Source organism: Phragmites australis, chromosome 16, assembly GCF_958298935.1.
Source record: "Phragmites australis chromosome 16, lpPhrAust1.1, whole genome shotgun sequence".
NCBI classification, from domain to species: domain Eukaryota; kingdom Viridiplantae; phylum Streptophyta; class Magnoliopsida; order Poales; family Poaceae; genus Phragmites; species Phragmites australis.
Window position 1 is genome coordinate 4,644,230 of NC_084936.1, and position 14,428 is coordinate 4,658,657.

Below are 14,428 nucleotides of genomic sequence, written 5' to 3' on the forward strand. Positions count from 1 at the left end.
TAAAATTATCTTTTGGTTAGAACTATAACTAGTGCTACTAAGATTAAGCTTAACTCTTATCTGGCTAAGACTTAATTATGGTTGGTTCTTTCTTGAGCTATTTTTACTCCCGATACTTCGTCTCTATATGCAATCTTGCCTCATGCATAGTGCATATTAACTTGTTAGATTAAGTAGAATGCCCTATTGGTTTGCTTGCTGATCATACGATAATCTCGAAATACTTCGCGTGAAAAGCTACAAATGACTTGTACACTTGGTGGTAATACTATGCGTGTAACCAGCATTGACACCACGTAGGTGAAACAATGTTGACTGTGAAGTTTTGGACCTCGCGTGGTACATTTAATAAGTTTAGAGGCTCAAATATGCAATTTAAGAGTTTATAGAATTGGATGTGAATACGGGACAAGTTTAGAGACCGCGGGAAGATTTCACTCTTTTGATAACAATACAACAGATCCCGTATATGAGTATCCTGCAACAGATGATTAGCTGGATTGTAACTTTTTTATATTCAAATATATTAATAAAATATAATACTAATATTAAGATATAAACTATTTTCAACACAAATCTACATATATGATTTTTATGTTTACAATCTAAATATTATGAAAAATATTAACATTTAAAGTTTCAAAAGTTTAGAAGGAATCATGTTCAAAACGTCATGCTTTCGTGACATGCTTTCGTGACCGAAGGAGTACATATATATTAAATCCATATGTCTTGACTCTTGAGTATCGGCTTGGTCAGTATTAATTGCCCGTCAAGTGCAGTAAACATCCAGATGCCTTAATTGGACAAATTCTCAATCGTGCAAAAAGGAAAAAAAAAAACCATACGGCACCTCATCAACGTTCCATTGCATGCGCTGCGGACTGGACACAATTAACATTAGTGCCGTGCATCCTCAAATTCCCAAAGCCAACCTTGCCAGCAAATCAGCCTCTCTTGAGTCTTCAGCTTCAGTGAGAACTTGCGTTGAATTTGGAAATTTTAGTCTTCCCTTTTTACTTATCTTGGAAAAGGTACATAGCGTGCTGTATTGTCTTTTGGAGATTGTCAGCAAAAGGACTCAGTCGGAAGATTGATCTTAATGTTTTATCATGGAAAAGGTGCATAGCGTGCTGTAGTAATTGTCTTATTTTCACCATATGTGCATCAGAGTAAATTGAGCTCTAAGATCAATGTTACCTTTGGATTGTGTATTTGATACCACTATAATTTAAGTTCTAGTTCTGCTCCGCTCCTGCTCTGAAGATAGATTGAAGATACAATGCTGCATATACTAAAATTCTAAGCTGGAACCTCACAATCTTAACTATGGTACTCAGATAGTATTACTTAGGATTGCGCTTTCACTGCTGCAAAGTCTTTGCCGCCCGTATTCTTGTCGTGCGCCCTTCGAGTATTCTTCTCGTGCGCCCTTCACCTTTGGCTTGTCAGCATGTTTGCCACTTGTACAGGCCAGTGTTGGTTAGTTTATTTCCCTTCACCCATTGTTGTTATCCATTGGATTGTTTGCCGGGCGAATTGCTGGATTATCACACGTGCTGGCTTTAATTTCAAATGTCCACAAAATATATTCCGTTTAAAATGCAATAGGGTGGCCGGCGTTGTCAAGACGACGACTTTTAGATGACCCATGTTCCCAGCAGTTGAATCAAAAACATATATAAATAGCCAGACGGTTGAGCACGAAACGAGAGTGTGAGCGAGCGAGCGAGAGGCATCGGTTGGATAAAATGGCAGCAGCGTCTGCAGATCGTCCTGGCTCCCGCCAGGAGGAGACGATGAAGAAGTCTTCCACCTTCCACCCGACTCTATGGGGTGATTTCTTTCTTTCTTACGAGCCGCCGACTTCACCACAGGTGTTATAGTACTCCCTTGTGAATTGTGATGAGCTGTTAGGGCTTGTTTGGTTCGAACCCTAGACCAGGCAGCAAATATATATAGGCCCATACGTTTGAAATCCAATGCCGCCTGGATTTGCTGCAACCAGGGAGGGTGGCCAGGACTCCAATCAAAGAGGCCCTTAGTGCCTGGCTTCCTGCAGCTTTGCTTTGGTCCTACGAATATAGCAAACAAAGTAAAAGCTTTGCTTTGGTCCACAGGCAAACTCATTAATTCATTGTACCAAAATATTGGTTAAGCTTAACAAAGGGAAATCAACATTAAATATCATCATTCATGTGGTGTTTTGTACATTGATATGGTCACCAACACCCTACTTTAACCACTAATTTTTAGTACAAAATATATGCTAATAATAGAAAATTAGAACCCGACTTCAACTGTCATCATGCATGTGGTGTTTTGATACTCAAAGTTGATATATGATGATTGCACACAACCCAAAACATCACTTACCTGTGACCGGAGATTTTATATATATATATGCCACTACTTGTGTGTTAGAATTAACTGCTCTATAAATACATGTCGTTTTATACATACATTCAGTCAGACTTTTGAAGCATAAGTATCTTTAAACATAAAAGTTTATATGTGTAGATTTGTCTTAAAAATACTTTCATAATATTGCAATTTTACTGGGTTTTATAAATGTGTTACAATAGAAATTAGTGGCCATAAAAGTTACATTTTGAAGACCTTGTCAATATTCAAAATGACCTGTTTAGTGAACAGAGGGGTACATATTGTGAGGTAATATATCTCATATCACAGCAGTATACCACTAGCTCTGTTCAAGAAGATATTATCCGTTGGATAACAAACGGTTTTCAGTAAATAACTTTGACCATCAAACAGCAGTATACCACTAGTTATTATATGTCAGCAAAAATTATATACATATATTTTTAAGGGAAAAACATATCAAATCTAATCATACTGCAGGAAGCTCAAATGCGGGAAAGGGCTGGAGTGCTAAGGGAAGAAGTGAGGAAGATAGTCAAAGGCTCAAATGATTTGCCAGAAATAGTGAACCTTATAATCACGCTTCAGCGACTTAGTCTGGACTACCACTACGAGGATGAGATCAACAAGCTGTTGCACGTTGTTTACAACTCTAATTTCGATAACAGTAATCTAACTGAAGTTTCACGCCGATTTTATCTTCTGCGTAAAAGTGGCTACGACGTGCCATCCGGTGAGACCTTGTTGTTGCCACTAAGATGTCTAATATTTTACATTTGGAAAGAAGATATGTCTTGTTAATGTTCACTGTCAATCAACTATATATGCAGATGTGTTTCTGAATTTTAAAGATAAAGAAGGAAATTTTGTTGATGCCAATATTACAAGCTTGTTAAGCTTATACAATGCAGCATACCTAAGGACCCATGGAGAGGCATTGCTTGATGATACAATCACGTTCACCAGAAGATGCCTTCAAGGTGGATTAGAACATTTGGAACCACCACTTGCAGAGGTAGTGTCTTCTGCCCTCAACACACCTCTTTTTCGAAGGGTCGGGATATTAGAGACGAGGAATTACATCCCCATTTATGAAAAGGAGGCTACACGAAACGAAACAATATTGGAGTTTGCGAAATTGAACTTTAACCTTTTGCAACTTCTTTACTGTGAAGAGCTAAAAGAGGTCACTCTGTAAGTTTATTCAAATCTCATTTTCCGAATCTATAGCCATTCAATCATGATGTATAACCATTCATTTGATCTTGTATACATCGTAGGTGGTGGAAGGAGCTCAACATCGAATCAAACCTGAGTTTTGTTAGAGATAGGATTGTGGAAATGTATTTCTGGATGAATGGGGCATGCCATGAGCCTCAATATTCTTACTCCCGAATTATACTTGCAAAGATGATGGCTTTTATTACTGTAATAGATGATTTCATCGACACATATGCTACCACTGAAGAGAGCATGCAACTTGCAGAAGCAATTTTCAGGTCAGGTCTCCTTCGGCTACTCATATGTTTTCCTTATTTATTGAATTTATAACCATATTAAACATCTGAATGTATATTTAGTATTTGGTATCAATTTATATATACTAAGCACTTGGTATTGATCTTTACTCAACATTTATTGATCTATAACATGTTTTGATTTAATAGAAGGGGACTATTGGTTGAACAGGATATAAAGCACAAAAATAAATGTACATCTCTTATTTTTTATAATTGAAACCATCAGAGAAATAGAAAAAATAAAAATATTAAGCAAGCCCCAACATATAAACATAGAGGAACCAGGATCTGCAGTAGTATTCCTCAAATTGTTTGAACATGTGAAATTTTCATATCTGTTATATTATATTTATCATTTGAATAGAATGTGACATTAATTAGTCTTGAACTATGTCCAAAAACGTCGTTATTGTTTATAAAAGTATCCATAGCTGATAATGTAAAAGAAAACTATTCAAATTTCTAGGAATAATCTGACACAAGTGTTCAGTTAACATAATGTTGCTAATATGCAGGTGGGATGAGAGTGCAATAGCTTCGCTTCCAGAATACATAAGGGATTTCTACTTGTATTTATTGAAGACATTTCGTTCATTTGATGATAAACTAGGAACTGACCGTGTGTTTTATTTAAAACAGGTGGTAAGTATTTAATGTTGTCTATCAAGGGAGTGAATATTGACGTTATCAACCTACTAGATTGTTTAGATGCACCACAAAAATAGCTATCCTCCTAGAAATCGATTGCAATTGAGCATTGCCATGATAGAATCATAATATTCTAGTCACAAGATGTTACCCTTTTTTACTGCATATGTATTATTGGCATAAAGTTAAAAAGAAATATATATATCCAAGGAAAAGTCTATCAGTCTATAAAATTATTTTCTCAATAAGAAATTTACATAATTACTTGAATGTGGATTAGATATTATGGTCGATAGCAACAAAATATTAAAACCGCATCCTCTACATGTTATGTTTCTTGAGTTTAGTCTATAGTGAAATGAAACTAGTTCTTGTTAGGAGAAATCATTATTTATCCTTTCATCCTTATAGATCTCCATTTGATATTATTTTTTTCTTAGGCTGATCAAGTTTTTGGCGGTTATATCACATAAAAAATGATTTTTTTGACACAGTTAAAGCAACTAGTACAAGCATATATTGAGGAACTTAAATGGCGCGACGAAAATTACGTGCCGAAGACATTGAGCGAGCATCTTGGACTCTCGATGCGAAGCAGTGGAGGTTCTCCAATAGCATGTGCTTCATTGGTCGGAATGGGTGAAGTAGTAACAATAGAGACTCTTGAGTGGTTTCTAAGCTATCCACAGCTTCTCAGATCTTTTGATACATTTGTACGACTCTCAGATGATACTGCATCAACCAAGGTATTTTTGTATCTTTATGCATTTGGATGTTCTTTTGTATGTTCTCTTTTTCTTTGCAATTTGATAAAATGATGAAGCAATATAATGGACAAATAGTTGCAAATATATGTTGCCAAAATTGTTGCTATCATTTATTTATCTCATACACCGTTATCACCATTTTTCTTTTCTTTTGTATCATTATATATCAACAAATAACTTTTCTTATTTTACGGATATCCACCTTAATTTAGTGATAAGACTACAAATTCCAGGTCATTTTAACCCCCATTAAACTCAAGCTTGAATTGTATTAGTTCCCCTTGTATAAAATTCATCAACAATCTAATCCAATACAGCAAAATTAATAAGAGGATCATTTTCAATATATTAGCAGAGATGGTTCAAGGTTCAAACATGGAACTAATCTTCTTTGCTACAATGTTTTTGCAGCGTGAGCAAACAGGGGACCACAGTGTCTCCACTGTCCAGATTTACATGAAGGAGCATGGAGCGACAATGAATGAAGCGTGCCAAAAGATTAGAGAGCTCACTGAAAATTCATGGAAGGATATGTTGCATCATCACCTTGCAATAACAGAACGAACAAAAATGGTCGTGTCACGGATGGTGCTTAACTTCTCACGGACTGGAAATTACATGTACCAGGGTGACGTTGACAAATTCACTTCTTCCCACGCTATCAAAGAAACGATAAAGCGACTATTTGTGGAGCCAATACCAGCGTGAATCTAGCTGGCTAAGAGGACGAATAATGAACTGCGTACAAGATATATTGTACTTTTATTCTAAAGAAGATGTATTGTACTTTGGCAATTTGTAATAAACTTTGATGTTAAGAAAATAACTTGCAATCTCTTTATCTAAATTGCACAAGTTGTCGATAATAGGTAAAATCGATTATGCAAATATTTATTTAAAGTAATGATATCTAGTCATCGCTTTGCATATCGAAAAGCAGGTTACGAGATTTTATACAGATTCAAGTCTCTCTTAAGATAATAACTATACTTTATGTTCCGTTTGGATTATTCTTAGAAAAAATAATTATAATGAGAATATGTCTAGTTCTAATCTTAAGGATCTCGGCAGGTTCTCTAGTGTTCTACATTATAAATCTCTTGTCCGATAAATCAAATCATGATATACGACTCTATTATAGATATTAATAAATTATTTCGGTTCCTATTCAACTAGATTTGTTTTGTATTGCTTATCCAGACTCGTTTCGATCGGTTTGATTCCTCTCCTGGCGACCCCCTTTGTCCTGGGCTTCTTTTTCCTCCGGCCCTCCCTCCAGACTATCGAGCCAATCGAACCGGGCCAAAATTGGGCAGCGGGCTCAGCATCTTAATTTATGACACAACATTGAAACTGTAGAAAACTTCCCGACCTGCGCTCACGCCGACCCTGTCTAGAGTCATTTTGTTACAAATCAATTTTCCCATGCTATATATTAAACCGCTTCATAAATTATTGGACCCTCTTGGCAGAACAAGCACATAAGCTATATGTTGCGCAAATTCGATGGGTTAGCACTACAGACTACCTCACTGGAGATAAAGCGCACATACAACAGTTCTGTGTCTCTACATGTCCATAAAAAAATTGACAACCATTTGAAATGGATTGTCTACCGAGAAATAGTCTCGCAGCTAAGAGACGCCTTCATTGTTCTCTCTCACTACTAAAAAATTATTTTTTAACACCTACTATTCATTTATACAGACGGTTTATATGACAATCCGCCTGAGTAGTAGGCTGAGCCCCGTGCGGTTATAGATCGTCTGTGAAAACTAATTTCTATATGCGGTTCCTTATGTAAACCGTCTGTGTAAGTAGCCCTATTATCACAGATGGTTTACATAAGAAATCACCTATAAGATGCTTCGTTTCCACAGGTGGTTAACATAAGAAACCGCTTGTGAAATGCTTCATTTTCACAGGTGGTTCTTTATATAAACAGCCTGTGAAAATAGAGTCAGTTTCAGAAGGCGGTTCCTTATGTTAACCGTCGGTGAAAATTAGTTTTCACAGGCGGTTAGTTATATGAACCGTATGTGATAATAGCTCCATAAATAGTGCTTATCCGAGGGGAGCTCGATTCAGATCGAGCTCATTGTTGTTCGAACAGTACAGCTCAAAAGGCGGCCGCAAAATTTGAAAACAAAGGGGAATGTTTTATTTTTGAATTCTTTAGAGGAGACATCTAAGGTAAGAGTATCTCATCCCTAGCTAGCATCTTTTTGAAGTCTAGATTTAGATTTATGGCTTATTTAGGGTTTGAATAGGTTCTAGAGATGCTCATGGTTCTAGCCATTTAGATCCACAAATTAGCTAAAATTTGTGGTGACGTTGATTCATTTGTGTAGATTCACATGATTCTAGCATTATATTTCAAAAATGTAGCTTCAATTTGATGTTTTTTAGCCTTTAGGATGTTTTATCATGAATGAGAATTTTTTTGATCTAGATCTAGATGTAGAGGAAAAGAGAGTAATGAATCCACATTGTTTAGAGTCATAAATTTGCTCTATTGTAGATTCAATTGCGTAGACATATTATAATCAGAACAAAATCTCATCAATGAATAATGCTTAAAGCAAATGATTGCAAGAGTTTCATATAAATTAGTTCTACTATTGGTAAAAAACAATATTATTTCCACTACTAAAGAAAATAACCATTTTTGCAATATATATTCCCAACAACAAAAAAAAATTGAATTTTGATTCGAAACTTTGCATAAGACGCACTTTAGCTAATAAAATGTTTTCAATGGATTGTGAAATGTAGGTGTGAGGCAAACGCGACAGAACTACCAGAATACATGAAGGATTTCTACTTGTACTTATTGAAGACATTTTTTTCTCGAACACGCAAGAGGGTTGCATATCATTGAATTAAGAAGAAGAAGGTTCACATACAACACTCCACCGCCCTTTTTCACTCACTCAAACACGCCACAAAAAGAAAAAGAGGACAATGACCACCTAGGCTGAAAAACGCACTAAGCACGACCTATGACCAACTGAGCAAGCCCTTTGGCCCAGGCGTCACACCACAGCTGGGCTCGTCTCCAGCTTGGCGTAGCACCTTCGGAACACATGGCGTCGCTCTATTAAAAACACAATCATTGCGATGCTTCCAGATTAGCTAAGCGTCGAGTATCACTAGAGAGTTGAAACTAGCCCTCAAAGGTTTTGAGAGCTTGTTGCTTGTTTTTATCCACCAATCACTGAACACCTCATCATCAGGCTATGGCGTGACATCCAGGAGACCAAATCGCCAGAATAGAAAGAACCATATATGCCTTGCAAAGACATGGGTTGTGAGGATACGCTGGATAATCTCATCAGCCTGGTCGCATAACGGGAAACTTCCCGGGTGCGGCAGCCCTCGTCGAGCTAGCCTATCTTCTGTCCTAACCGGTTGTGTGTGGCCAACCAAAGAAAAAATTGACAGCTCTGAGGTGTCCAAGATTTCCATACATGCTTCCATGGTTCAAAACTAATGGCGCCATGAAAGAAGGTCTTGTAAACCGACCTTGCAGAGTACTGACCTAATTTTGAGAACCTCCATTAGTGTTGATCTGGTACTTCAGGCAGAAGCACAATATCAGCAACTAAATCCCAAATGTTGAGGTACTCTGAGATGGCCATAACAGATGATGCCCCTCGAATGTCTTGGATCCACTAGCGGTCCACTAGAGCTTCTTGGACCATGCACATAGCAGTCAGATGCTTAGGGACCAAGGCGAAGAGGTGTGGTGCGAGATCTGAAATAGCCTACCCATGGATCCATCTATCCATCCAGAAGAAGGTGTTGCTGCCATTGCCGACGATGGTGACCACCGAGATATCAAAGAGAGCTTTGGCATTGGGGTGGATCAGTATGGTGAATTCCACCCATGGCTTCTCCGGCTGCATTCTTTTGAAGCCATAACCAACGCATCAGTAGTGCCCAGCATAGTCTAGGTAGATCATGAATTCCAAGCCCGCTGAGTTCCCGTGGTTGACATTTTCAACCAAGCTATCAAGCAGTGTCCGCTGTTAGATTGTTTTCTCCCTCTACACATAAAATCTCGTTGAACCTTATCAATTGCTCTGATGGCCCAACCCTACAAGTCCAAAACAATAGAATAGTAGACTGACCTGGAGGTCATAACCACCTGGACTAGGAAGGACCGTCCAGCATGGTTAATAAGTGAGACCTTCCATCCAGGCAACTGATCTGCAATCTTATCAATGATTGGCTGTAATTGTGCTTTCATCGGTTTTCGGATAGACAACGGCAACCCAAGGTACTTGCATGGAAATTCTTTGATCTCACACAGGAGGTGTCGGAGGATTAACTCCTGTCGCAGGGATCCTGAGGGACCCCTTTTTAGAGATTCGGCCGGGGGGATGATCCTGAATATGTTCGCCGGAGAAATAAATGGGTATAAATGCGATGGTCAGCGGGGTGGAATGATCTAGTGCGGAACGAAGTAAATGCACTGGGGTTTAGACAGGTTCGGGCCGCACGGAGGCGTAACACCCTACTTCTGTATGGATACTATAAATGCCCTGAGAATGTACCTCAAGGATGTTGCTGGTTACACGAGTGTTTGTCTATCCTAGAGCCTGGGGCTCCTTGTTCTTCAGTCTGCGTGTATCTATTGGCTTTTGGTGCTCTTGAGCTTCTCTTCTCTTCTCTACTCAAAGCCTGTTCTGATATTCTTAGCTTGAGAGCTTGTCTACTTGTGAGCGATTCAAAGCTTTTGCGTCTGTTTCGATCTTCCACCTCCAAAGCCTTTTGTCCGTGCTGCCATCTGCTTTAAATACCCGCCGGCAGTAGCATGCCCCGAACGGGAGGGCACGAGTTCCAAGGCACCATAAATGGAAAGGGCGTCATCATAGCCTCTGTGCAAAGTGACCGGGGGTTGAAAATGCACCCCGCGCCCGGTCATCCGTCACCATAAATGCACTGGCAACGGGCGCCGTGGAGAGGGCCCACCGGGCAGTGGTAGAGCGGCCCGGCGTGCCCGCCCTGTCTTGTTTCCTGCCACAGCAGCGCTGCTGATGGAACGCCTCGGCCCTCACGACGTTATCCCGAGACGGGCCGGATAGCACGGGATAGGACCCGTGCATTTAATGACCCCACGCTCTTCTGCCAGAATGTGGCAGGAACTGACACAGAGCGTGGCGAGAGCAGTTGGGGGTGACAGGCCACGCGCGCTCTTTAAATGCGGCCTTGGGTCTTTGACTGGCTGACACCTCATCAGTGGGCCCCTGCGGGGGCCACTATCAGGGGGCTCTCTGAGTTGTCAGGGAACCGAGTGCTCGGGGGTCACTGTTCACCTCCCCGAGCACTCTCTCCCGGGCACACTTGTACGAACCTTTGGGGGACTGAGTGCTCGGGGGCCGCTTCACACAACCCCAGGCACTCTCTCCCGGAACTTCCTTCAGTGGGTCCTCGGGGTACTTGGGTGCCCAGGGGGCCACCGCTCGCGGCCCCGAGCTTTCTTGGTCGTCGGGGGACTCGGGTGCTCGGGGGTCACCGCATACCTCCCCGAGCACTTTCTTCATGGCATTTAGACTTCGCAGATCATCGGGGAACTTGGGTACTCAGGGGCCACTGACTGTGGCCCCGAGCGCCCTCTCCCGGGACTTAATCTCTTTTGCCTTGCGGAGGAGACTCCGCGGGATGGCGCCACGTGGCGGATTGCTGGCCCGGCCTCGGGGTTCGGGGACCCCCGGTTCCTGATTCACCGAGAGGAGGTAATCCGTGATTATGTTTAGCTCAGTTTTAGTGCATTGAATTGGTGTGACGTTGCTCTTTTGAATATTAGTTTTAAGGTCGGAGGCAATGCAAACACCCGTAGGAGATCCTTGATCATGTCTATATCCGTAACGACTGGCCGGAGGAACAAGACAACATAGTCGACATAAAGGGACACTCGATGCTGAATATTTCTAGAGGAGAGGGACTGTAGTAAGCCCTCATCACTGGCCTTATGGATCAAGGCATTGAGCACGCCCATGACGAGGATGAATAACATCGGGGCAAAGGGTCCCCTTGCCGCAATACCCGCTGATGTTGTATCTACTTTCTTGGAATGCCATTAAGAAATGACTTGGTGGTTGATGTAGCTAGCAAACAACAGAGCATGGTGTGCCAAACAAGGCCAGATCCCAGGAAAAGGAGGACCTCCAATAAGAACATCCATGAAATTGAATCAAAGGCCTTCGTGATGTCAAGCATCAGAAGAATGCGAGGCTCTTTTGTCGGTGTAAAAATTTTGCAGTCTGCTGTACCAGTGAAAAATTATCATGAATACATCGACCTTTAACAAAAGCACTCTGATTTGGGGACACCATATGTTGCAGCCTTCCTGCTAGCCGATTCTCCATAAGCTTTGCAACCAATTTGCCAAAAATTGTGAATGAGACTAATAGGCCAATAGTCTTTGACTTGGATGGCGCCTTCTTTCTTTCGCAAGAGAGTCAAGAAGGCACTGTTTAAAAGCCACAAATTGCTGAACATTTCCATGCGGCACTGCTGACAAGGTCGCCATGATATCATTTTTTATGAACTCCAACAAACTTTGTAGAATCTACCCGTGGAACCATCTGGCCCGGGAGCTTTGTCCGATGGAATATGCTTGATGGTCGACCACACCTCTTCCTTGGTGAATGGGGCATCTAAGTCTCGAGGTCAAAAGATTGGAGCTGCAATTCACTAAGATTGAGGGTTAGCTCTCGCTGCTCATCCGAGCCCACGAGATTGGAGTAAAACTCAAAAACAGCCTGCTCCTTATCATCATGGCTAGTGAGGACTTGATCACCCTCTATCAACATTGGAATGAAGTTTTTCTGTTTACGATGCTGTGCATGGAGATGAAAATAGGCTGTGTTTCCATCACCTTCACTACTGCAGAACAGGTGATCAGTGTCGGTTCAAAAACGTGATCAGTGTCGGTTTATGAACCGGCACTGATAGTCAGTGACTATCAGTGCCGGGTATGGAACCGGCACTGAAAATCACTATCAGTGCTGGTTAGTATTACCAATGTTGATAGAGGTTGATAGTGCACCTATCAGTGCCGGTTAGTATTACCAACTGGCACTGATATGGGTGCTATTAGTGCTGGTTGTTTGTTACCAACCGGCACTGATAGGTGTTTCCTGCCTTTTTTAAAAAAAACGTGGCGGTTGCCGCCAGTATAGTGCCATTTTCAAATTTTGGACGTTGCCGGAAATAGACACGCATACATATCAAGTTTCATCACAGCACATATACACAAGCACATATAAATTTTATTTATAAAACATCAAGTCTCGTCACAATATATATACACCACATACTTATCAAATTTCATTACAATAATCTTATGGAGTTTAAGATTTCTTGTGAACCGATGGGTATGAACTCTGCCCTTTTTTATGGGTTGAAGGTAACGAGAAAGACGATCCAATTTCATGGAACTCTTCGGTTGGATTGATGATTTCTTCATTGATAAACCCGATAAGTTGTTCTTGAAGTGCGTTGATTTCATGAGGCATGAGACGTTCTTTGGACAGCTCGAGGATCTGCAATTTCAAGAATTGAATAAATCAATACATATGATTTTGGCGTATCGAACCTGAAAATTAGTCATCAATGTGTATACCGCCTACCTCAGGATCTTCCGGCAGGATCGAATCCTCTGTGTTGAAGCTGTGCATGAATTCCATTACATAAAAACCACATAAATTATTGCTCGGACCCTGCTTCCTACAAGGAAAGCCATGTCGAATTGTCCATTCTTTTGTGTATGGCCTGTATCTAACGCTCTTCTTGGTGTATCACGGGTACACTCTGTATGTGTGTGATTATTACCATAAGTAGACTTAGATTCAATCAAATCAAATATTACAAGAAGAGTAATGAAATGGTCGGTTTTTACCTTTGTAGAAAGTCAATGACGGGTTGGTAGGTTTCTTTTGGATTATTTTGTGAGTCGAAAATAAAGATCTTGCTAATATCTGACTGGATGACAAGGAGGATCCAGTGAAAATTGTACATAGGTCACTATAGGTTAGTTGGTCCTAATTTCTAACGATGTATTGCTCAAAAAGAGTAGAAACACATACCCCCAGTGGTAGGGTAAAAGTATGAATTTCTTCAATTGTAGCTCCAGAAGACACTTCAATACATAGTCCTCATTTTTATTAGGTCGGTAGATTTCATCATTGTTAGGTTGACAAGATATGGGTCGATGAATCCCACATGCATGATGCACTCCTTCCTGCATCTTTGTACCTCCATTCTACACAAGGAATAAGTTAAGAGATTCAATACAATGGTACAGAAATGTATATTGTGAATTATATGTATACGACACTTACAGAGTCCAACAACTCAAGATAGACACGTCGAGGGCATCATGCTGGTACAGTCGATACATTTCCTCGAAGAATATAAAAATACTGCCGTCCCCGTGGAGGAGATCTTGTTCCTTGACTCTGGCCTCGAAACTTTCCCTACCCTCCTTCGACTCATTCATGTACCACGCATGAAATTTCCGAAGTTGATATGTCAGTTTGACCCACTCGTCCGGCGCGACCAACAATTCGCCCAGCTTAAATTGCCATCTCTCGACTGCTCTGGGTGCCACGGACTCGTTAAAAAATTGCTCTCTTGTCATATTGGCATCCTTAAGGAATCTTTCTAGTTGTTGTTCTTCTTGTACCTGGTCGATAGAAGCCTGCCTCAAGGATTTCTTTCCTTTGATATGCTCGTAGTCTGATTGACGCTTAGCCACAGCAGGTTTGCTCAGCGTCAAGAGAAACTTTTTTGTTTCTGCAATCAGTGGTTTTTTCTTCTCAGGCTCTCGCTTTTTAAAAAAATTCTCGACTTCAGCATTCACTATCGCTCTGTTTTCCTCTGCAGTTCTTTCATAAGGCAACTTCTCAGGTGCTGCCACCTTCTTAGACTGAGAGCGTGTTGTCAACTTCAGAGGAGTTGGCAATTTTGGTGGCACTGTTGCTGACTTCGGAGGAGTCGGCTCTCTTGGAGGCACTGGTGTTGACTTCAGAGGGGGAGGTGTTGGCTCCCTTGGTGGCACTGTTGCTGACTTTGGATGGGGAGGAGTTGACTCTCTTG

General features: G+C 40.8%; 1 protein-coding gene across 1 annotated transcript; it reads left to right on the plus strand.

Annotated features, from left to right (window-relative positions):
• The first annotated feature begins 1,706 nt into the window (after positions 1 to 1,706).
• On the plus strand, positions 1,707 to 6,167 carry LOC133894797 ((S)-beta-macrocarpene synthase-like). Its single transcript, XM_062334967.1, has 7 exons — positions 1,707 to 1,877; positions 2,866 to 3,118; positions 3,216 to 3,579; positions 3,666 to 3,884; positions 4,421 to 4,547; positions 5,048 to 5,299; positions 5,732 to 6,167. The coding sequence occupies exons 1-7, from the start codon at positions 1,752 to 1,754 to the stop codon at positions 6,026 to 6,028; spliced, it is 1,638 nt and encodes a 545-aa protein (XP_062190951.1). The 5' UTR covers positions 1,707 to 1,751; the 3' UTR covers positions 6,029 to 6,167.
• Positions 6,168 to 14,428: the final 8,261 nt, after the last annotated feature.

Bases quoted from the DNA above. Each gene is read 5' to 3' on its own strand.
- LOC133894797 (XM_062334967.1), top strand. From the start codon at position 1,752: ATGGCAGCAGCGTCTGCAGATCGTCCTGGCTCCCGCCAGGAGGAGACG. The intron at 1,878-2,865 runs GTGTTATAGTAC...ATCATACTGCAG, and splicing joins AGCCGCCGACTTCACCACAG to GAAGCTCAAATGCGGGAAAG. The intron at 3,885-4,420 runs GTCAGGTCTCCT...GCTAATATGCAG, and splicing joins CTTGCAGAAGCAATTTTCAG to GTGGGATGAGAGTGCAATAG.